General features: G+C 37.0%; 1 protein-coding gene across 1 annotated transcript; it reads left to right on the plus strand.

Annotated features, from left to right (window-relative positions):
• Nucleotides 1-1,952: 1,952 nt before the first annotated feature.
• On the plus strand, nucleotides 1,953-22,960 carry LOC118199985 (heterogeneous nuclear ribonucleoproteins A2/B1-like). Its single transcript, XM_035371890.2, has 4 exons — nucleotides 1,953-2,130; nucleotides 4,195-4,413; nucleotides 11,917-12,205; nucleotides 20,437-22,960. Exons 1-4 carry the CDS (start codon nucleotides 2,068-2,070, stop codon nucleotides 20,640-20,642), a joined length of 777 nt encoding a protein of 258 aa, XP_035227781.1. The 5' UTR covers nucleotides 1,953-2,067; the 3' UTR covers nucleotides 20,643-22,960.
• The last annotated feature ends 1,418 nt before the right edge of the window (nucleotides 22,961-24,378 follow it).

The following is a 24,378-nucleotide window of genomic DNA, read 5'->3' on the forward strand; positions in this document are numbered from 1 at the left end:
GACTACCGGCTATTCTCCATCACAGATGCTCTTCGGTCGTGACCTTCGTCTGCCTTGTGATCTATTGTTTGGCCGCCCTCCGGATGCTCCTTCATCGTCTGAGAAATATATTCAAGATCTCCAGGCCCGGTTTGAAGTGATCCACAGCTTTGCACGAGAGCGAGTCAACTTGGCGACGGAGAAGATGAAGACCCGCTACGACACAAGAGCTACTGAACATCAGTTCCACGAAGGAGACAAGGTGTGGTTGTGGAATCCGACTCGACGGAAAGGACTTTGTCCGAAATTACAGTCACCTTGGGATGGCCCGTATACAGTCCTAAAAAGGCTGAATGACGTCGTGGTTCGGATTCGTAAGTCTTCGAACTCTAAACCTAAAGTCGTTCATTACGACAGGTTAGCTCATTACTATGGCCATAGTACGTAATGTAAATAATTGTAAATAGTATAAGACCATGGTCCATTTTGTTTTTAAATGTGTATTTGATTTGATTTGTATTTAGTATTTGATTTGCATTTAGTGTTTGATTTGTATTTGATAGCATTTTATTTGTTTTATTTATTGCATTTATTGTTCATGTTGTTTAATATTGTAATGTAATGCTTATTAATGCATTTATGCCACAGTTGTAAGTTTAGCTTCCTGTCCAGGGATTGTACTGCCCGGGACGTGCAGTCCTTGGGAAGGGGGCAGTGTTACGAATTTGCTATTTAAAAAGCTAATGTTAGTTCAATTATAAATTAAATGGTTTTATTTCTCGCGCAGTGCAGCGCGTGACGAATATTAAAAGAAAGCTAAGCCGGAAAAATTAAAAATACAAGAGCGCGTGCGTTAAATAAATAAATATCTCTTTTTGATTTCGAGAAAGTACTGGAAAATTCTAGCGCGTGATTTTAAAATCTTATAAAAGGAGGAAAACATCTCAGTTCGTAGTAGTTGCTGCTTAGTTTGTTGTTGTTTAGAAAACTGCTCTTGTTGATTGTAGCGAATTCGCGGATTAGCTTTCTTTAGCTGTTTTGAATTACGTTCTATTGTACATTTAAGTAGTTAAAAGATAACTACTGTGAGATATTGTGATACTGCATGATAATCTGAGAAAATTTAAGCATTTCTGTTGTGATAATAATAAATTTTTGTTCATTTTTCATCGGACTTGTGCATTCATTTCATAACGAACCCGTACGCACGCAACAATATTATTTTATAAGCAAACAAACAAAAAAAAAAAAAAAATTGCTTTTTTACTATGATGCGATAATGTAAACACCCCTTACCACGATTTCTTAATTTTACCAGAGCATATTACGCATTCATTGTTTGTTCTCTTTTGTCTTCATCTTCAAAAAATAATTTTTCTGTACCTTTAGTTGCGTTCGGGAAAATCATAACACGCAAATGGTCGTCATCCATTAGGGCCTAATTATCACTTCAAACCTCAAATTCCGGGCTTATCGCCGCAAGTGAAGATCAGAATTATACTACAACTCCACATAATCCCGATTTTTGTTCATGAAAGCATACTTAATCTTTATAAGGACTTTTGAGATACTTTTTCAATTTCCAGCAATATTTATCAACTATTGTTCTAGAAACAAAGGCCTATTTGAACGGATTTTCTGCTAACACTGAACAAAACATTGTTTCAGTGGATTTCCCTAAATTTTTGGTCAGCCTCTGAAGCTTGTAGTCTCTGACTACAGCCTCTGACTCTCGTAGTACATGCAAGTTACTTTTGACATTTGTAATGGTTCCGTATCGAAATGAATTTCCTTTGGTGAATTTAAAATAAATTTGAACTTCTTGCACGCGTTTCGAATTCTGCTGCATAGACAAGATTTAAGAAATGAAATATTTACCCATCAAAACATTTAAAATACGCGCGGAATTTTAAGCTCGAGAATGTTTAAAACTGCATGAGAGCTTCTTATATCAGTTTACTTAAAGCAAAATATGTCAGTCTCCTATTCCAAAAAAATCAAGCTTTCATTTCTGGTTACACATTTAGAAACTGTTTAATTCTGCTCAGTGTTCTGCAAGGAACAGGTGCCGAAATAAACTGCAGTTCGATGTGCGACGAGATCTACGGACCTATACTAACCACTAAATTAGTACCTCCGACTATGATCCAGGTAAGAACATTAAATTTCGGTTAAAAATATTTGAGATATAATATTTCAAAACATCGGTAAATTTCACAAACTATTTTTGTGAAAATTCTGAGTAGCAAACAACTTCTAGAAAGATGTCCAATCGTAAACTTAAAAGTGTTCCCTAAATTTTTGAACCAAATCATACAAGTTGCTTCCTAAACCTCATTATAAAATTCACTAATTATCTGAAGTACAGATGAGATTTAACACTGTGAGAAGTGTTATTCAATAGTATAGGATTCGCACATACTGTGAAAGTGTTTAATATGCGGTAAAAGTGTATTTGTAAGACTTAAAGATTTTATGAACAGAATTTATGTCGATGCTCTAACAGACGAGTAGGTGTGTGCGTTATGAACCTCCCCTTTCCCTGTTTTATGCATTCAACGGGGGGCGGAGTTACTGCCTATCATCATATATGATACAAAATGTTTAAAAATAATCTAAATTAGTTACTGCCTATCATATATGATACAAAATGTTTAAAAATAATCTAAATAAATTGTTATAATAGTTTAAGTATAATTAAAAATTGTACTCTTCCTTGATTAAAACATTATTTTAAAAGGAAAAATGCAAGGCTCTAATGAGCTCCTAAGTATGTAGACGTTTGTTTAAATTAAAATACTCGTTATTCATTTATAATGATATATTGCTGCACAGGAATATTCGCATATACATTAAACCTTAATAAATATATATATATAAAATCAAAAGTAAAGAAAAAAATTACAGTTTAAATTCATTTAAAATATCCCATTTAGTTTTACAAATTCTTATTGAAAATCCAGCTTTTGATAATCTTACTAAGAAGAATCTAAGGATATTTTCCCCCTAGCGAAAACATCTCAATAAGGCTTTAATAATAAGTCACAATCCAGCTTCTGATAATCTTACTAAGGAGAATCTAAGGGTATTTTCCCACTAGCGAAAATATCTCAACAAGGCTTTAATAATAAGTTACAATACATAGCTGATTATCAGTCAAACAGTAAAGTTACCAAATGTAATTCTGAAAATTCATTTCTAAACACTGATTAACAGACAGACTAATAGTCATAGTATTTTGTCATATTTTTGAAGTGGTGTTACGAATGAGAAAGAGCCAATCTCATTTTTAAAAAAATAAAAAATATCAATAATTGAAATAATTTTTTATCAAAAATTTACCGAAGTTTATAATAAAGAAAGCAATATGCGTAATTGCTAACATATATTCATCATCTTCAAAAGTTTATATACTATCCGACCATGGAACGTACGACTTTTGTTAGCACTCTATCAGGACTACTATTTCTTCTAACTGCTTTTGCAAACATACTGGAGTCCTGAGTAGAACAGGGAGTTTACTTAAAACTATGTTCGTGCAAGTGGGGGTAGAAGACACGGCACAAATGGGAAGAGTTTAATCACTCTTTATTCTTCACACTTTTACAGCTGTTCCCGGACTTCGGGATACAAAGACCAGTACTTATGGTCTGAAACGTAAAAATAAGAACTACAAACTAATTAAATTAAATAAGAACTAAATTCAGATATTTTACAGAGACTAGTAACATGAAGACTGGTCTTTTAAACTTTACATATATAGTGAGCACAATACGTCTTAAAGTGTCAAAGAGAACTAAGTTCTGGTCTCAAAGGCAGACAAGAACTAACTGAAAAGCACGCACGAGGTAAAGTAGAAGGAAGTATCTTTCTCTTTTTTGGCTAAAAGCCACAAATTAAATACTTAACATTTTGCAAGCTCAATTTGCATAACTAAATTTGTTCGCGTTTATTCTGGCCGGAAATGGAAAATAAGCTAGGATAGTAAAGTTTTAAAATAAAATAAATGTTAGTAAAACTTAAAATCCTTTCAACTCATCGTAAAATAAAGAGAAATGTAAAAGCATAAAGAGAATTTCTAGTAAAAAAATTTATTAGACTTTGCATCTCAAGTAAATGATGAAAATGAAGTTGTTACTTTTTATTCCCATTTGCAATGCATCTTATACAAGCAATTTCTTAAGCTTCGTATTTGTAATTTAAGGGGTTTTATAGGTGCGATTTCGCAAACTGTTCGTCGGGGGCATTGATTCCAGCATCACCGAAAGTGACTTGATCAATTACTTCGAAAAGTTTGGTACAGTGACAGGCTGTACGATTCACCGCGACAGAGACACTGGGAGATCTCGGGGCTTCGGATTCATCACCTTTCAGGAGCCGGCATCAGTGGATGCTGTCCAGCTCAGTCGACCCCACATTATCAATGGATGCGAGGTAAGCTCACTCAGATGGTTTCACTACAATTTTAACATTGTCCACGACTCTGGAATTTTTTCGTGGCAAAATGGAATTTTTGATTAGTTAAATTGGTACTTGTCTTCTATAGAGGCCTTGGCGAGAAAATGTTTTAGGTTTCGACATTGACGAGAAACAAGAGGTTATTGATCTGTGCATGTGCGAGAAGCGAAAGTTTACGATCTCCGCACGTGCGAAAAATAAACGGCTAACGATCTAACTTCACTTATTTCAACGTAGCGGATTTTCATCGTAAAATATTCATTATGCTTACTCTTTTCAATCTTCCATCAACAGAAAAAGAAGCTGTGGTTGATGTTTGATGCATTATTAGAAGCAGTTGTTGAAAAGCGCCCAGAAGGAGTGAGTCTCTAAGGGATTAATTTTCGCTATGTTTATGCATGCTTGTTTTAGTAAACCGCTAATCAAGCTGTATTAAATAAAATAATAAACATAACTTTCCGCCAAGTAAATTGTTTACACAACTTTATTAAATACAATAATTAAATCAGTTGATTTGAATTATGTTATTTTAAATAAACTGCTGACAAAATTGTATTAAATACTATAATAAATAAATAATTATATTAAATTTCTTCTACGTGTATATATTAAATACTTTGTGTTGCATAGATATTGAATTAGTTGCCAATTTATCGTTTACCATAGTCAGTTTCGTTTTTGTAGATGTGAGTGACAGGTGGCAAAAACCACAGTTCCTTAACCCGAATAGCGCCAACGTCGTTTTCCCTCGCCAAGGCCGCTACAGAAGTCTAAGTACCGTTAATTTTATTGTATCTATATTCGTCTGCTTTAATTTAGTGATTATGTTTTTCGTATTATTTATTGCAAAGCGAAAAACAGTTACCGTTAATTGATACAAAAATACTTTTATAAGCTCAAATGTGCCTGAAAAAATAACTATTAAACCATGCGAAGGAAGTCAAAATTTAAATTAGTGGTGAAAGAAGAACAGTACGAAAATAAGCAGCACAAATAAACTTTTCTTACATTATATAATGTGTTTTATCTACATTATATAGTGTGTTACACTCCAGAGAAAGCATGAATATAAGTATATATTGCCTTTGTGGCATGGGGCCACTTAAAACACTTTCAAGCCTAAAGTCATCTCGAGAGTTTATGGTAGGGAAAGTGGAAGTATGAAACCCTCAGATTCGGTCTTCCGGGCGGTTTCAGGAAAACTGGAATGGAGCTAGGCAGAACTCGGCACTGTCAACTGGAAAACTGGGAAAACATATGTTAAAATAATATTTAAAGTATATATATTAGTGCTGGTACTATTCGGTTTTGAGGAGCGTAAAAAATCGCCAAAGTATTGTTGATGACAGTGCTGCCAAAAATAATTGCGGCAACCCTAACGCGAGAAAGGAAGTATAATAGTAAATAACTATTTAAGACTGTACGTTTTTATTATTATAATTTATATGCATTGCTCTACATTGAAAATGCAACACCAAGAAGGAGTGGTCAGAAATTTATGCAAATTTTAGAGTAGACGCATATCACTGAGTTATGCGAATGATATGAAATGCGCAGCACATGAAGTAAGATAGTATAAGGGAAGGAACGTGCAGAATGGGCAATATTCGCGTCGTTATTTCTGCCAGACAAAAAATTATCGAAGAAAGTTGGTTTTTGTCCCGGGGATACGTATAATAGGAGAGAATGCCAGGCCGCCGTCAACGAAGGCACTTGCAGATAGACGATTTTACGAGGGGTATGGTGATATGATATGAGAGACGCAGCCCGACCCTCCTGGTAGACTTTACGTCGCCCTATGGCTTTTTTGCGGGCTGCGCCAACGAGGAGTATGGTGATCGGATTGAGAAGGGCAGGTTGGTCTTCACGTCAAATCGCAGCTGATACCCACATGGATGCGAGCACGGTGCATCGGCTATGGCGAACATGGTTGGAACAAGGAAATGTGGGAAGAAGGAGGGGTGCAGGTGCAGCCAGAGTGATGTCAGCACGAGTGGACCGACGCATCCGCCGACAAGCTGTGGCCGTCCCGCAAGTCACTTGTATCGCGATTTTGCAGCATGTGTAAGATACCCTGGATGTTCCCGTGTCGACCAGAACCATTTCCCGTCGATGGGTTGAACGTGGTCTTCACTCACAGCGTCTGTTAAGAAGATTGCCATTGACCCCACAGCATAGACGCCAACATTTAGAATGGTGCGGAATGGAGCGAGGTAGATGACAGAAGGGCGAAACATCGTGTTCTCAGATAAGTCACGCTTCTGTTTATTCAGTGGCAGTCGCCGCATACGTGTGTGGCTTCGACCTGAAGACAGATCTAATCCAGCAGTAGCTGTGGAACGCCCCACGACAACGTGGCATAATAGTTTTGGGTGCTATTGCCTACGATTCCAGGTCACCTCTAGTTCGTACTCAGTGCACTATGACGTCCCAACGATACTTGGACAATGTACTGCAGCCGGTAGCCATCCCCTACCTTCAGGGGCTACCTAATGCAATTTTTCAGCAGGATAACGCCCGAACACACAGTGCTCGCATCTAACATGCTCTGCAAGGTGTACAGATGCTTTCCTGGCCACCGTACTCTCGTGACCTGTCACCAATCGAACATGTGTGGGATGTGATTGGACGCCGTTTGCAGACTCTGCCCCTGCCTCGTTCAGAAGACGAACTGTGGCATATGGTTGAAAGGGAATGGAGAGCCATCCCTCATAATACCATCCGCATTCTTATTGACTCTATGCCTAGACGTGTTTCTTCGTGCATCGCTGTCTGCTGTGGTCCAACATCCTACTGAGCCGATGCCGTTCTCGCTCTGTATTCTGACTAATCATTTTGAAATAAAGATCACTTATTGCTACTTGCTGTCTCTGTCTTTTTTCCAAATTTTATCACTTTCTGACCACTCCTTCTTGGGGTTGCATTTTCAGTGTCGAGCAGTGTAAAAAAAGGCTAAACATGACTGAATGGAAGCATAAGAGTAAATAACTATTTCAGATCATTATTATAATTTATATAAAAATTGCTATACATAACTGAATGGATGCCTGCATCGCTATTTCGCTACCGAGTTATCGCTAAAGCACAGTTTCATCTCGTTGGTTGTTCAAACACAATTTTCTATAATGAATGATGCCTTTTCTTTGAAACAATTCTCTGTAAAGTGCAGAATCGCCCACTTATTTGTTTGCCGCTTTTTACAAGGGAAAAACAAATGGATTTTTGTCAATTTTCTTTTACTTTTTAAGTGAAAATAGGTCGATGTGTACATAGATAAAGTCAAGGGTGTGCGCAGTGCCGTTTTGTGCAATTCTGGGATTTTATTTTTTTAATAAAAATAGGTCAATGTGTACATGGATACCGAGTATGTGCAATTCTTAAAAACGCGTCAAGCAATGGATGATTCTGCATTTTACTCACAATTCCATTGCACACTTTTCGTCATGGGCAATTCCCAAATTGTTAAATCTATAGGATATCAAAAAAGGATTTAAAATGAAAAAAGGATTTAAGAATTAAACTAGTATTTCAATGGCGTCTTAAGAAATATAGAACTACAGTCAAAAGTCATTAATCCGGACTCGTCGGGACTTCGGCGATTCCGGATTATCGATTTTTCCGGATTATAGATCATCAGTTTAAATCGCGCAAGATGGCATGCAGAAATTCTAAAATTAAAAATATGAAACCGTAATTTATGAAATAAAGAACAATTATGATCTAAAGGGTGTCAAAATTCACAAAAAAAATGCTTAATATTTATTTGTTTACTTTATTAAACATTTCTTTCAATGTAAGTTGTTTAAGTTGCTTCATTTTATGTGATAATACTTTCTCTTTAATTCTATAAACAGACATAATTTCTTGTTCAGTTACAAAGTTCCGCTGTTCAAGTCCCGTTAATTGCTGTGCCGAGAATACCGACTAACTTGTCAATCGAAATTATTTCGTTTTCACTAACCTCTCTGTCACATTCTTCATGTCTTTATCCATTTTTTGGAGCAATTCCACTTTTTGTTTGTTGGACATCGAAACATACTTTCGTTTTGTAGATCCTTTGGAAGTTCCAGCATCGGAAATTCTATTTGACATAATCGAAATTTCAAGTTTACTTTTATAAAATTGCTCTTACAGTCTGCAAAAAATAATAAGCGGGATCCAATTTGAAGATTAAGGAACAACGCAATCATTAACATTAAATGAAATAGATAATTAGATAATTTTAGCTTACACCGTCCGTTATACATTAAACGCGCAGGCGAAAACGTATTCTGCACTTGCGCACACGCATGTGCGCAGTAGTCAAGGTCTTACGCGCACGCGTAAAATGCCTGTGCGCATGTGCCAACGCGGCGCAACGCGGTAGAAAGTTTTTAGCTTTGAGGTCCGGATTATGGGTGTTCGAATTAACGACTTTTGACTGTATATAAATTTACGCAATCTGAAATCAGCGCGTACGCTAGATTTGGCGCGCTGTTAAATGGGCGCGTTTGCTAGATTTGTCGCTTTTGCGCATGCATTTTCGCTGCAATTTTTTTACGGTCCTCGAAACGGAATGCTTTATATAAAGACAATTAAAGGAACGTGTATTTTTTATTAAAAGGTTTTGATCAATATATTATTGGTATTTTAGATAAAGCCAATTATTGTATTTTTTATTAAAATGTTTTATTTTAACTTGTGCTGCAGGTGCCACCTGCCCTCGCGTTATATTTAACTATTGGAAATTTGAAACGAACTACCAGTGTCCAGCGGTTTCTCGCTTGTTCCCCCTGCTTTATTCCCGTGCGCATCCAGAAGATAATGCATACACGTTACACATGCGTAAAATCACGAAAACACCCATGCAACCAGTCCGCTCACCGGGATTCGAAAGTTGGACCGAACTACCAGTGTTCAGCGGATTTGCGCGGTCTGCGCCCGCTTTATTCAGTTGTGCATCCAGAAGATACTGTTTTCGCGATACACATGCGGAAAATCACTGAAACACACATAGAGTCAGCCTGTTGGCCGGGATTCAAAGTTGGACCGAACTACCAGCGCTCAACGGTTTTGACCGGGTTACGCCCGCTTTATTCACGTATTCATCCAGAAGATACTCCGTACACGATACACATGCGTAAAATCACGAAAACACCCATGCAGCCAACCAGCTAGCCGGGATTCGTAATTTGGACCGAACTACCAGCGTTCAACGGTTTTTCGCGGGATGCACAGAGCTTCTGATTAATTTTCGAAAAATGTATTTTTATATTTTTTAGTTAATAAACACTAGTCAACTAGTGTAAGTGTTTTATTATTTTCATCTCTTGGAACCCCAGAGATTCGCGAAACACCACTGATGTAGACTAATGCGTATTTTTCTCTGTTATAGTTCTTTGTAGGCAATTTTCATTTTTGATCGTTCATCTTTTTATTATTTTCTACTCCCTGTCTCATTAATTTTTCAAAACTGCCAGGAATCTAAATAATCTTTTACAATTAAAGTAGCGCATATTTTCACTCATTGTGAAGGGGCGGGACTCTCGCTCGGCTATATTTTTCACTTAACTTTACTCGTAAAAGTGAAAGAAGATATTGTTACGAACATACAATGCTTGATAGAGAAAATATCACACCATAAAAGAACTAGTAAGAGATTAAATTAAAAGGAGAGAGATTAAATTTTATATACAGGTAAACAAATACTTAAAAAGTGATTTAATTTTTAACGATGGACAAAGATAAGATTCACTATATATTTAATAGTGAATCGATAACATGTCCAGCCCCATTTCGAGTCATACATTCTTAAACACATCGTTGCATAAAACCCATGAATGTTCGAATTATGTCCTGTACTACTGCCCCTGTTTTGTTGGTGTGAGACATAGTTCACCTTCGTTTTGTGGAGAAAGGAAGTATTCAACCAACGTCTGATTATGACCTTCAAATGCTTTACTGGAGAGAGATCGAAGGATCGGACTGATTAAAGAAGAAATTACTTATCTTGTTATTGCATTCAGGATGAATTGAGCCAGAACCGAAGGAGAACTATTATCCGGCCAGTGTAGTTTCCACATTTCCTAAATTCTGTCATGCAGTACGTTTCTAAATTCTAAAAACGTTTCCGGCCGGTTCCGCCTTACTAGTGTCACTAGGCCGGAGCTGAGTAATGTGCATTATCTGGTTGAAAAATGGCGTTTTAGAATGCAAAGAAGATGGGGTTGCAGCATGTCACTAAGCGGCGTCTCGTTAAAACGTCTATAATTTGCACTAGACGTGAATGGCTTTTATCATTAATGGTACTGCAAACGATTATTTGCAGTCATTATTTGTGAGAGTAAGAAGTGAGAATCGTTTCTGAAGACTACATTGTTCAATTGGCATTCCACATAATCTTTTTGAAACATTTCTGCAAATGTTGACGACGATTTCTTAGTGTTAATATAACACCTCCATAACATACTTCTAGACACTGAGCCTGTACTAGCCTAGCTTTGCAAAATTGCCCGCTTCGTTATTGGAACAATGTATCTTGTAGCACGTTGCAAAATATCTCCAGTTGTAAACCGTGAGTCAAATACGGGTTACGTCGTATGCGACGATCAGTGTGTCGTCTTCTGATGTCCATCTTCTAGTTCCGAACCTTCTTCGAGGATGCACGTTTCCTTCCTGGGTTCACTGTTGCCAAATCCGACCAATGATTGTAGCATCAACCTTCGATTCCTCCGCGATGCAGTACAAAGACTAATTAGTGGTACGCAAGCGGAATCTGAATCCCCTTGTGAAACTCGTCCATTTGCTGATATTGAGTATGACGATATCGTATTGCTTCTTCGTTTACGCAAGTACGAAACAGCAAAATCTCGGGTATTATAGTCGTGATGACATAGAAACTGTTGACTTTCCGCCTTATCTGGCTATTTATATCCTGCATGAAAATCGGTTGATTAGAATATCAACCGATTTTCATGCAGGATATAAATAGCCAGATAAGGCGATTAACATTTGAAATGCAATCATTAGCATAGCTTTCAGATGTGCAGCCCCACAAAACTTTGCATGGTAACGCGTTTGCTCCTTCATGATCTGATTTTCTCCATCAGGCAATGTAGTTTAATATGTTTAACAGCCTGTCATAAAAGCACATATATAACGCCTCTTACTTGCAGTCATAAAATATGCACAAAAATTACCATTACGTATACAAAACACAGTTGAAGAAAATAATATAATTAGAGAAATTGCCGTATTAGGAAATTCTGGAGGGAGAGAATCAGCTATGATTAATAACTCTGGGAACTGAAAAAAATAAGATTTAATTTTGCAGATAATCTCGCCAAAGCGAAAGATGGGAGATTCTTATTTGATATCAAATTAGACTAACAACCGAAGATAATTTGCTGTACAAGTAGTCAAATAATGGCGCGAAAAATTACCCAATACGATTAAATAATAAAATTAAGGGACTCAGCTAATTAACTCCATTTTCATTAGGTAACACTGAAACGAGCCGTGCCAAGAGAATTTTTCCAAGAATTTGATGGGCTCTTGACAGTCAATAGAATCTTTGTAGGAGGTCTTCGATCAGAAATACAGGAGTCGGATATTAGAGAGTATTTCAGCAATTTCGGAAAAATTCGGAAGGTGGACATCATGATGGACAGAAATACGAACACAAAGCGAGGTTTTGCTTTCGTCGAATTCGATGACTACGATCCAGTTGACAAAGCAGTTCTGCAAGGCAATCATGTTATCCTTGGACAAGATGTAACCGTCAGAAAAGGTAAAATAAATTTTCTTGGAGGCAGAAAGATAAACATATTTTTCATTTTCGAAATAAATGCATTTTTAAAGAAATTTATCAAATTAGTATTTTAGTAATATTAATAAAATTATAACATCTATATATCACAAAAGAAATGGCTTTTCTGTTCTTTATACATTGGTTATAAAGAGAAAAATTCATTCATTTAATTGTGTAGATTATCCAAATATCAAGTTCATATTTAACAACATTACTATATCAGGGTCAATGTTCCTTCTAACCTTCTTCGGGAACATACAAGGACCTGACTCGGAACAGAGAGCTTACTAAAGCTATGTTCACTAATTGTGGTAAGTAGACAGGATACAGACGAAGGGTATACAAAAACCCTTTATTTTTCTCTATATACAATAACTTCCGTACTTCGGAATACACTGACCCGCTGCTTGGGGTCTAACGTAAAAGTATAAAAATAAAACTAAACTCTAATTTAACTTTAGAATAATAAACGTGGAAGATTGGCCTTATAATAACAGGAAGCGTATGTAGTACAGAGACTGTGAACACTACAATACGTTTAAGTTTATCAAGAGGATTAAAACCTCTGGCCTGGAAGGCAAACAGCAACTGCGTAACTTCTAAGGTAAGCGGCCTGCGTTGACTCACTGCTTCCTCTCCTTCGCTTGGCAAAAAGGCCACACTTAAATACTTGGCGTTCGCCAGACAAACTTTGCATAAAAACCTTCACGCTTATAATTCTGGCCGGAAGTAGAAAATAAGAAGTGATAGTAAAGATTTAAAATAAAATAAACGTTAGTAAAACTTAAGATCCTTACATACTTCCCGCCAGAGTTAATTAGTTTGAAACTGAGGTCTAAAACGACCTTGTTGAAAACTTTTAGCTCTAGAATATAACGCGAGGCCAATCTTTTACAAACATAACTTCGCTAGAAACTAGAAATTTAAAAGAAAGAAATTTGTTACAATAGCAGCTCCCAGGATATACAACAATCTTTTTTTCATCTGTACTGCATCTAAACAGGAGCTTTTATTCAATTCTGGTTCCTTCCAGAGATCTGGAAGGAAAACTAGTTTAATGAAATGTTACACAATGACATGGCAAGTAACATATACAATTATACTGCTCTTTAACATTCTTATTTCATTCATGACTATTTTAATTATCTCTCCCCGTGCTCTCTGACATGTTTTGTAAAAGAACACCAAACACGAATGTGTTTCTGTCTACGTGTGCCACACTTCCTCTTACAATCAAAACACTAACGTCTTAAAATTCAACATAACGAGACCTCTTAACACACCCTAATTTCAACTCTAAACCCTGAGGTACTATTCTAAAAGTGGCTAACTCTAAAGTGTAGCGTCAGAGAGCCTAACTACATCATTCAACGTTTAACACATATTCGCCATGATTTAGTCTTTACAGTCACACGAATAACAAATTTTTAACATTGCTTTCACTTTTACCATATCACGGTATTTCTTAACATTTAAAATAACAGTTCACATGTATATAAGCACATATCAACATGCCGTTAATTTTACACATTTGAAAACATACATTAGTAGTACATTGTTAACTTCTATTCTTTTCAAAGCAAGTGCCAATTCTTTCTACATTGAAATAATACTACATTTCAAAAAGTCTTTCAGACTAAAACTTCTTTCTTGCTAGAATGTTTTAAATAAAATTTATACAATAACTTTTTAAAATATTTAAGTCTTTACACAACGCTATTATACATCAACTTTAGTTTTACGCGCGAGTAATTGAAGAACATAATACGAAAATCGGTCACAACTCATTTCTCGCCCTTTTGGCGATAAAGCTAGACCTCGCATGAGGTAAAACTTCTTGAAATCTGCCACTTGCAGTAAGAATGTGTGTATGTGTGTATTTAATTATGGCAAAGCACGCTAGGGCTATCTGCCTGAGGGGAGGGATGCCTTTCGTGGAGGACTTTCTAAGGGAAACTGGCTCGTATACACGTTACACATGGGGAAAACCACGAAAACGTCCATGCAGCCAGCCCGTTCGCGGGATTCGAACATCGGACCGAACTACCAGTGTTCAGCGTCTTTACCGCTCGGCCGCTGGTGGGCTGCAGTAAGAATGAAAGATTAACTTAAGTATGCAAAGTAACATAAAATTTTACTTATCTTTGTAATATTCGGACATCCTTTTCTGGGCCCAGTCTTTAAAGGTACTGCAGATAGTAGCTTGATTTATCCTCCTTCTTGTACGGGCTCGCCCTTCAGTGCTTTCCTCTGGAAGCTTCCTTTTTTCACCAGTACGGCCACCCTTGAATACTTTCCTTTTCTCCTCTGCTTGTGGTCTTGGCCGTTTGATGGCAGCTGGTCTTGGCGGAACCGGGAAATTTCTTCCGTGTTCTTGCTTGGACCTCGATGCTGGCCGTTCAAATTTTCCTTGTACTTTTTCCTCCGCCGCTGATGGCCCTTCCGCAGTTCGGCGACTTTTGCTGCGGAGAGTTCTGTCGGATGAGTAGATCTTCCGTTTTAAAGACGGGTTATACTTGCCGTCATTTCTCCTGGTCCTCTTCACATACGTCGTCCTTCTCCCTTCTTCATTCTGGGGGTGTTCGTGAACTCTGTTTTCTGGACGGTGGAACGGCTTCTTTTTCTTGTTACCTTCAATTTTCCCGCGGGGCAATTTTCTTTTCACTTGCTTCTGTCTCTCATTGGCTTGCCCTTGTACTTGTCGTTTTTCCACCTCTGGAACTTGTACCTGCGGTGTCTGCCATGCCGGATCCTGCAAAAGATCTGAAAAGATTTGCATTTTATTACGATCGAAGTAGGGCTTGATTTGATCAATGTTTGCGGAACAGGTTTCACCATTTCTGGCTTTTAACACTACAGCAGCGTGAGTTATTTTTTTTATAACATATGGTCCTTCAAATCGTGAAAAAAATTTGGCAGTTTTATCTTCTGGTGCTGAAGAAAGTGAATGCTTCATTTTTAAAACTTCATCCCCTACTTTATAAGTTACTCCCCGTCGTTTCAAATCATAATATAGCTTCTGTTTTCTTTGTGCTACTTCCGTATTCTTTTTTGCTTCCTTTATTAGTTTTTCTATATCACCCATTTTAAATTCTGGTGCTCTTTGTTGCACATAAAATAATTTATCTAACGGTGTTATAATCTTTCTGCCTAGAAATAACTCAGCAGGAGTTTTGCCCGTTGTATCATGTTTTGCGGTCCTAAGGGCGAAAGCAAATTCATTGACATAGTTATCCCAGCTTTTATGAAAATTTTTAACATAACTACGGATAATTTTCACTATATTTCTATTGACCCGTTCCGCTATATTTGATTGCGGCCGATACGGGACCATTTTTAAATGACGTATGCCCAGTTTTTGGCACATGTCTTCAAATATATTACTTACAAATTGAGGACCATTATCCGATATAACTTTTAGGGGCGCCCCGTATTTTAAAATATATTTATTTAAAATAGAATCAGTAACTAATTTCGCGGAGGCTCGTTTTAAGGGAACAATTTCGGTCCATTTACTAAAATGATCAACCATAACAAGGAGATAGCGACTTTTATTTAACTGACTTTTTGGGAAAGGGCCCAATAAATCGATGCCAATTATTTCATTTGGAAATTCGGATTTAATACTATTTAGAAACCCGGCCGGGCGGAAATTAATATAATTAACTGCTTGACATGTTGGGCAGGACTGGACATACGCCCTTGTTAACTTTTGCAGTTCAGGAAAGTAGACTGCCTCGCGTACGCGTTGGATAGTTTTTCGAATACCAGCATGAGAAGCTAAAGGGCTGTCATGGAGCTCCTGCAGGATATTTAATCTAAGACTAGCTGGGATAACAGGTCGAAATTCGTTGTTGGAATTTGTAGTTTTTGTATAAAATAATAGACCATCTATTAGTTCGTAATGGGCCGCCCTATTTCTTATCGCCACCATATCTTGGTGGCTAAAATTTTCAGGATCCTTCAAATACTCATAAATACTTCCAAACTCAGGATCCTTACCCAGTTCGGTTATCACAGTTTCTCGGGAATTTATTGTACACGCTGTAAGCATTGCCATCTTTACGGTATTGCCTTGTTCGTCTATTTTAATCCTTGATAGGGCATCTGCTACGATATTTTCCTTTCCAGGGGTATGCTTGATTACCAGATTATATTCTTGCAGCTTGAGTGCCCATCTTATTAACCTTGGGGATAAATTTTTCCCTGAGTACAATCTAGTTACCGCCGCATGATCAGAGTATACTGTTATCGGCGCCTTTCCAAAATAGACTCGGAACTTTTGCACTGCTAACAGAACTGCAAGTGCCTCTCTCTCGGTCGCGGAATAGTTTCTTTGTGTTTGATTTAAAGTTCGGCTAAAAAATGCCACGGGCTGCTGATTTTGCGAAAGTACCGCTCCTACCGCATAATCCGAAGCATCCGCTGAAATTTCTAAATTTTCATCCTTTTCAGGAAATTTCAACACAGGGGCAACGTTAATGCTAGTTTTAATTTTTCGAAAGCACTATTGGCTTCGGCCGTCCACGAGAATCTTACCTTTTTCCTTTTTAATTTTAACAATGGCTCAGCGATAGCCGCAAAATCTTTTATAAAGGACCTATAATATGAACAAAGTCCTAGAAAAGAAGAGAGCTTCTTTGCCGTGTTTGGAGTCGGATACTTTTGTACAGCGATTATTTTTGATTCATCTGTCTCGATCCCTTTTTGAGATATTTTGTAACCTAAATATTTTAATTCAGGGGCTGAAAATTTGCACTTTTCGACATTAACTTTTAGACCGGCCTCATTTAATAAAGAAAACACCTGTCTTAAATCCTGTACATGTTGGTCGAGCTTATCACTAGTAATAATGATATCGTCTAAATAGATAAATGTGGACTTTCCAAGAACAGGTCTTAACACAATGTCCATGCATCGCTGAAATGTTGCCGGGGCCCCGGAAAGGCCAAACGGCATACGCAAAAATGCATAAGTGCCAGACTTGGTTATAAAAGCAGTCTTAGGCACGTCCTCAGGCCTCACCCCTATTTGAAAATAACCAGTCGTTAAGTCTAAAGTCGTCATAAATTTGGTTGATTTTATGTTCCTTAAAATTTCTTCTATGATCGGTAACAGATATACCGGATATTTCGTTATGGAATTTAATTTACGGTAATCAATAGCGAATCTCCACCTTTTTGGATGCTCCAAAGGATACTCATTATTTTTCTTACATAAAACCACCGGGCTAGCATAACTACTTGAGATGGGCGTTATGATCTTTTTACGTAGCATATCGGTAATATGCCATTCTATAATTTTTTCCTTATTCTTATCATACCGGTATGATTTTTGACGAACTGGCAATGCATCTCCGGTGTCAATACTATGGTTAGTAACCTGAGTAAATCCTGGAATATCACTAAATAACGAAGCAAATTCACTTACCACTTGTCGGATTCTATCTTGCTCGTCATTAGGCAGGTGGTCAAGATTTAACCTTGGCGGTTCAGCCTTTTCTACACGCGCTGGTTTCATTGTCAGCTTAAGGGACGCTTCATTAAAATCCAGTGTAGCTTGTGCGTCTGAAAGAAAATCTATTCCTAAGATCAAATGTGCTTGCAGATTCTTTACTATAAAAACATCACCTTTACATGTTCGTCCTTGATACGGATATACAAAGCTACTTTACCTACGCACTTACATTTTTCTCCTTGCGCCGCTAATACTGTCGTATCATCCGCATTATATATGCGGTATTTGCGAAAATACTTTATAAAAAACTCTTCTGCCACACAGGAACACTGCGCGCCGGTATCCAGGAGTGCGGTGGCCGGGATATTATTCACCAAGACTTCAATCTTCGGAAGAGTCAAATTTTTCACCATTACTGTATTTAACTTGTAGGAAGAGGGGTTTTCGTGGCCTTCGGATTTCCGCACCCTCTCGTCCGCAGAAATCCGTTTTAGTTTAAATTATTTTTCCTTTCCGTGCTTTCCTTCTTTTTCCACTGGCCTTGCGACTTTTTTCCTGGGTTGCTATTGAACTGTCGACGTTCGCCGGCTGTTTTTGAATGCTCGGGTTTCCTTGCCCACGGATTCGCTTTTTCTCCGTAGCCATGTGCTTGAGTTTGTTGTAGTCTTGGCGTACCAAATTGGTTTCGCTGTTGATATTGGCGTCTTCTTTCGACGTTCGCCGTTCTTCTACTTTCAAACTGGATTGCTAGCTCAAATAACTTTGCCAGTGTAGTCGGATTTCTTAATTCAATAAAGTCTTGCACTTGGGGCAGTAACCTCGGCAAAATCACTTGAATTATTTCAGGATCCGGACGGTTTCCATACAAGAGCTTGAAAACGTGAATTTTTCTTAAAATAAAGCTCGAGAGGTTTTCGATTCTTTGTCGATATATACTAAAAAGTTCCGTTTCTAATTTCGCACGATCCCTTACAACAGGGAAGGCTTTTAGTAGGGCAGTCTTGAAATTTTCGTAAGTATAGGTGGGACTTCCTGCTTGACACAAGAGACTTCTGCCGATACATTTGAACCAGTTAAGCGCTTGGCCCCTCAAAGCGCTGGTAGCTAAGGTAACTTTTTGAAACTCGTGCACGGGGTAGAGCATGAAGTGGTCATCCAATTTTTCCAAAAAACTGGTTACCGGTGAGTTTCCATTAAACGTTGCTTCTGGTTTCATCGAAGCGCGCATGGTCTGGACGATGTAACCGAATCCTTCCAGGGCTGCAGCTGGCATTTCTGGATTCTAAGCCGTTTCTGCAGGCAGCACAGGTTCTTCTTGAAACTCGGTCATGGTTATTCTTCTTCGTTGGGCGCCACTATCAGGGTCAATGTTCCTTCTAACCTTCTTCGGGAACATACAAGAACCTGACTCGGAACAGAGAGCTTACTAAAGCTATGTTCACTAATTGTGGTAAGTAGACAGGATACAGACGAAGGGTATACAAAACCCTTTATTTTTCTTTATATACAATAACTTCCGTACTTCGGAATACAATGACCCGCCACTCGGGGTCTAACGTAAAAGTATAAAAATAAAACTAAACTCTAATTTAACTTTAGAATAATAAACGTGGAAGATTGGCCTTATAATAACAGGAAGCGTATGTAGTACAGAGACTGTGAACACTACAATACGTTTAAGTTTATCAAGAGGATTAAAACCTCTGGCCTGGAAGGCAAACAGCAACTGCGTAACTTCTAAGGTAAGCGGCCTGCGTTGACTCACTGCTTCCTCTCCTTCGCTTGGCAAAGAGGCCACACTTAAATACTTGGCGTTCGCCAGACAAACTTTGCATAAAAACCTTCACGCTTATAATTCTGGCCGGAAGTAGAAAATAAGAAGTGATAGTAAAGATTTAAAATAAAATAAACGTTAGTAAAACTTAAGATCCTTACAACTAAACTAAGAAAACCTATGTCATAAATATGTTGGATTTACTGTTCATTTTTATATCGTTATAAGAACAATCTATCCCACTAATTATGGTTAAGAAGTAGTACGTAGTAAAAGTACACCATTCTAATTTCAAGTTGTGCAAAAACTGCAACTTTAGTTTGACACAGCCTTTGAATAAAACTCCATCGATTTCGAGAATGATTTTGCTCCTGAAAAGTTATTCATTATTCTTTCTTAGTTAATCATTAAATAACAATTTACAGCTGAAAATAGAGTTTAATACCATTCTATTTTATTTAATCGTAGCCATAACTCTGTTACGTAAACAAAAAACAATTTAATACACGCACAAATTGACCCCATCACTGGTGCTACAAATCACAGTGCAAAATCACCAAACAAATAAAAATACCATCGTCACCTGGAAGATGTCATGATCAAAATGCAAATCAATCTTTGTTTATTTGAAAATTGCGAACTAAGTAAAAGCATGTTTCATTTAACTATGTAACTATTGTACTTCATAACTCAGCAAAATTCAGAATTTTAGAATTAGAGCATATTTTTAAAAACAAAAATTAAAAATAATTTATATCCGAAAGACAATTCAGTTTAGTTCTTATCCGAAAGACTATTCAGTTATGATTAACTATTTCAGTTTCATGTTGCTGTTTTCCCTCCCCCCCCCAACTTTCATCCACAAAGGAAAAAAAAAAAAAAGATTTAAATCTGGTAATAAAAGAAATCGGATAATTCGATTTACAACATATTTAATATAATTTGCATTCTGACAGAAAACTTTCAATTTTTATTCCAGCTAAGTCAAGATTGGAGATGGAACTTTTGCGTCAGCGAATAGGCCTTCGATCTGGGAACTTGTCACCTCTGCTTCGGAGAAAAAGTACTCCTTTCCAACTGAACAGGGCGTTTGGTTCGACACTGGGAGCACTGGGAAGACCTTCCCTTGACAGTATGGACTGCCCCTTTCATTTCGACACTAGGAGACGCGGAAGATTTTGCTGATGAAGAATAACGGCTTCAAGCAAGCAATAGAAATGGATTTTGGGGGGAAAATCTGCAAATACGTAGCTACTGATACCATAGGCGAAATTTAGCATTAAACTGATTTTATTATGATTGTGAGAATCTCTTTAAAAAGATGTCATATAAAAGAGAAGTGATACTGGTAACGCATGTACTTAATAGATACCTTATAGATATATAGATTCGGAAAACTTTTCTAGCGAAACGACATTAACTTTTCATTTTAGAATTCTAGAAATTATTTCTAGGTACGATATACGTATACCTACGTCTCCACTATTCAAGAACCAGGAAAGGGAAGTGAGCATACGAATTTCGCATTCGAGTAATCCTCCCGATTGATGACTGGCAATAGGAAAACTCAGCGGTCCAATGAGTTTTTCCGCACAGCGCCGATTGACTCGAAATGTTCAAAGGTCTGATAAGAATTTTATATGTAAAAGGCACCTATGCCTATATATGTTATGTGAAAGTATATGGTTACTATCTAAATTTCCAAAGTTCTATATTTAATGCAAACAGCATGAATTTTTTTATCACATGAAAAATTCGCATATTTTGAGAAATATCTGAAAGCTTTAAGCGATTTTCAGTGACTATGTATGAAGCTTCTAAACGCAAAAATCTGAGTTTAATAGTTTATTTTGCATTCATGTGTGTGTCTATGTTGGGCAGAGGAGGAATTAGCATGAGGAACATTAGGGCTTCACCATATGGTGATATAAGGTACATTGCCCACGACGCTACTGATTCATTGCGGCCCCGTGCTGCCTTTCCATGAAATTCTCATACAGTTATAATTTTGATGGCTGCGTGCACTAAGATGAAGACTTGTTTCTTAAAATTTATTGCTTACATAGATATTGGCTTTGTTCCGAAGGGTATTTGATAATGCTGTTGATTTAAAATATCTTCGAAACTCAAGTTCGTACATAGTTTATCTAATACTGAGTGTTTATATTCATGGATGTAAGAGTGCTCTGGTGTGCCCCTTTCACGGCGTTGTCTGAGGAAGAGATATTTTCCCCGTAAAGGGTTCGGTCAACAATCAGATTAAATAAAGTAGAAAGTTCTCGCGTAGTGTTGTATGAGATGAGCATTTCAGACAGTAATTGAAGGTATTTTACATATTAATCCTTTGTTGGCACAATATAATGACAGCCAACGTTGCACTATTGGCGATACACAACACATCTTAGCTACACTAGAAAACATTAACTGAAATTGCAACAGTTATAACGCATCACTGCCATCTATCGGCTAGAGTTCGCAACAAGTGCGGAAGGGCCATGTCTAGATATGAATTGACTCAAATGGAGGCTAGCTAGACATGTTCCTGTTCATTATTTTAATTTATATATTCTTCTATCTTGAGGTACAGAGTTCCATTCGTTCTGACGAATTTATTTTTTATTGCTTCATTTTTACACATGACTCTGGCCATTTTACGTTCATAATAATGCCAATAATGTTAAGCCAATAATGATAAAGCCAGATATTTAATTTGTGCACTTTTGGAAAGTTTTGCAAAGTGAAACAGAATTCTGTGGCCGTAATAATAACGCTGAATTTTTAAAAGATTTCCCCAAATCTGAGGAGACAGAGATAACTAGGTATAGATGGTGTATACACAATTTTAGAGCGATTGCGGGGCCGTTCGTTTAATGTTTTAATTTAAAGAATATTTATATTAAATGTTTGATCTGATAGTTTTTTTCTTTCCTGTACATCTAGTCTGCATCGTGATTTCCATGACTTCATAAAATTTCCAGGTTCATTAATTTCCATTTGTTTGGGACTCATTCCAAATAACACAAACTATAATAAGTTCGCTGGTTCGGTTCTTTATTAATTCTCATAATTAAATGACAATCACGTATTATTAACTCATAGCTGTTGCCAGCCGTCGTACACCATCGATGACAATTCTCAAACTCGTCTGATCATAACATTATAGATGCGCATGCGCGGATTACATTACAGGTGCGCAGGTGCGAACATGCCGCCCCGCGTTGCAATGCGTAGCATTCAACTATTGTAATTAAGATATAGTATAAAGAAATTTAAACAAGTATATTATAAACAATTTTGAATAAGTACTATTACATAAAATCAATAAAATCATTATTATAATTAGACATTTACCATATACATCAGCGTATAACACAAAACAATGCAATATAACATTTCAGTTACATAATGACATTTTATGTGAAGCACATTCAATACTACACAATAACGATAAAGACAATACCCATTTTTGTATTGGCAAGACACATAATTTGGAAATTGGTCGTTTGAAAGTTCCAGTTTGAGTTTTTAAATTGCACACGCGAACCTTTCCATCTTTACCATAAAATACTTCTATTATACGACCAACTGCCCAATTACAACAAGGCAAATTATTTTTAATTAAGACCATGTCTCCAACTTTTATATTGTTTTTAGAGCTTTGCCATTTAGATCGATTTTGTAAATGACTTGAATAATTGGAGTTCCATTTTTTCCAGATAATTTGTACTAATTTTGTGATCTGTTGCCACAATTTTAACCTGTTAATGTTAACTTCCGTGATACCTGGCTTAGGAATCGAATTAATTGCTCTACCAATTAAATAGTACCCAGGTGTTAGAACATCTAAATCATCAATGTCCAAAGACAAGGGTGCCAATGGTCGGGAATTTAAAATTCCTTTACCTATGACACGTTTGAAGTGGCACTTAAAAGATTTAACTTAGCCTCCCAGAGGCCTCCAAAATTGGGTGCTCTGGGAGAGAGAAATTCCCATTCGATATTCTCAGAGCTCAAATAACCATCTAAACGCTCATCTTGTTCGTTCACTAGTTTATTTAACCTCTTTAATTCTGCATTTGCACCTACAAAATTAGTAGCGTTATCACTAAATAGTGTTGAACTTTTACCTCTTCGTGCAAAGAAACGTTTCAAGGTAGCTATTAATGCTTCAGATTTTAGGTCTGTTATCATTTCTAAATGAATGGCCTTAGTAACCACACAAATGAATACACACATAAACTTTCTGGTATATACCTTTTCTCTGGTTTTTGTACTTAATTAAGAATGGGCCACAGAGGTCAACTCCAGTACAATTAAATGTAAAATTAGCAGCTGTAATTCCTTCCTTGGGTAAGTCACCCATGATTTGCTGAGTTACAATGAGATTAGCTTTAAAACATGTTATACAAATTTTCTACAAACATTTCTACCATTTACAATCCAAAATTTTTGTCTTATATGATATAACAAAGATTGAGTACCCACATGCAAATATTTTAAATGATAGTAATTAACTATTAACTCTGTTAATTTATGTTTAGAAGGCAAAATAATACGAAATTTTTTCTCGTAAGTTAAATTGCTAATTCGTAATCTACCTCCAACTCTCGACAGTCCATTACTGTCAATAAAAGGGTTAATGATTTTTAATAGAACTATCTCTTGGAACTGTGACGTCGTGGATGCTTCAGTGGGAACGGAATCAACACTAGCAATGGTGATGCATCCCTTTTTATTCACACAACATATCACAGATACAACATTTAATTAATACATTTAGAAAACTATAGTAGATATCCGAGCTGGTGACACGATCAGAGACGTTAACGAAGATGGCACTCGTCATCACTCGATGAACAAAGTCTCCACACCTCAGCTCGCTGGCGGAGCTTCCCAGCGCTCCCTCTCACAGGCGTCTGAC

The sequence above is a fragment of the Stegodyphus dumicola genome, chromosome 7 (genome assembly GCF_044657685.1).
Source record: "Stegodyphus dumicola isolate Sdum_Otavi_A_Nest chromosome 7, ASM4465768v1".
NCBI classification, from domain to species: Eukaryota; Metazoa; Arthropoda; class Arachnida; order Araneae; family Eresidae; genus Stegodyphus; species Stegodyphus dumicola.

Bases quoted from the DNA above. Each gene is read 5' to 3' on its own strand.
- LOC118199985 (XM_035371890.2), top strand. From the start codon at position 2,068: ATGTGCGACGAGATCTACGGACCTATACTAACCACTAAATTAGTACCT. The intron at 2,131-4,194 runs GTAAGAACATTA...GGGGTTTTATAG, and splicing joins TACCTCCGACTATGATCCAG to GTGCGATTTCGCAAACTGTT. The intron at 12,206-20,436 runs GTAAAATAAATT...TTTTTATTCCAG, and splicing joins AGATGTAACCGTCAGAAAAG to CTAAGTCAAGATTGGAGATG.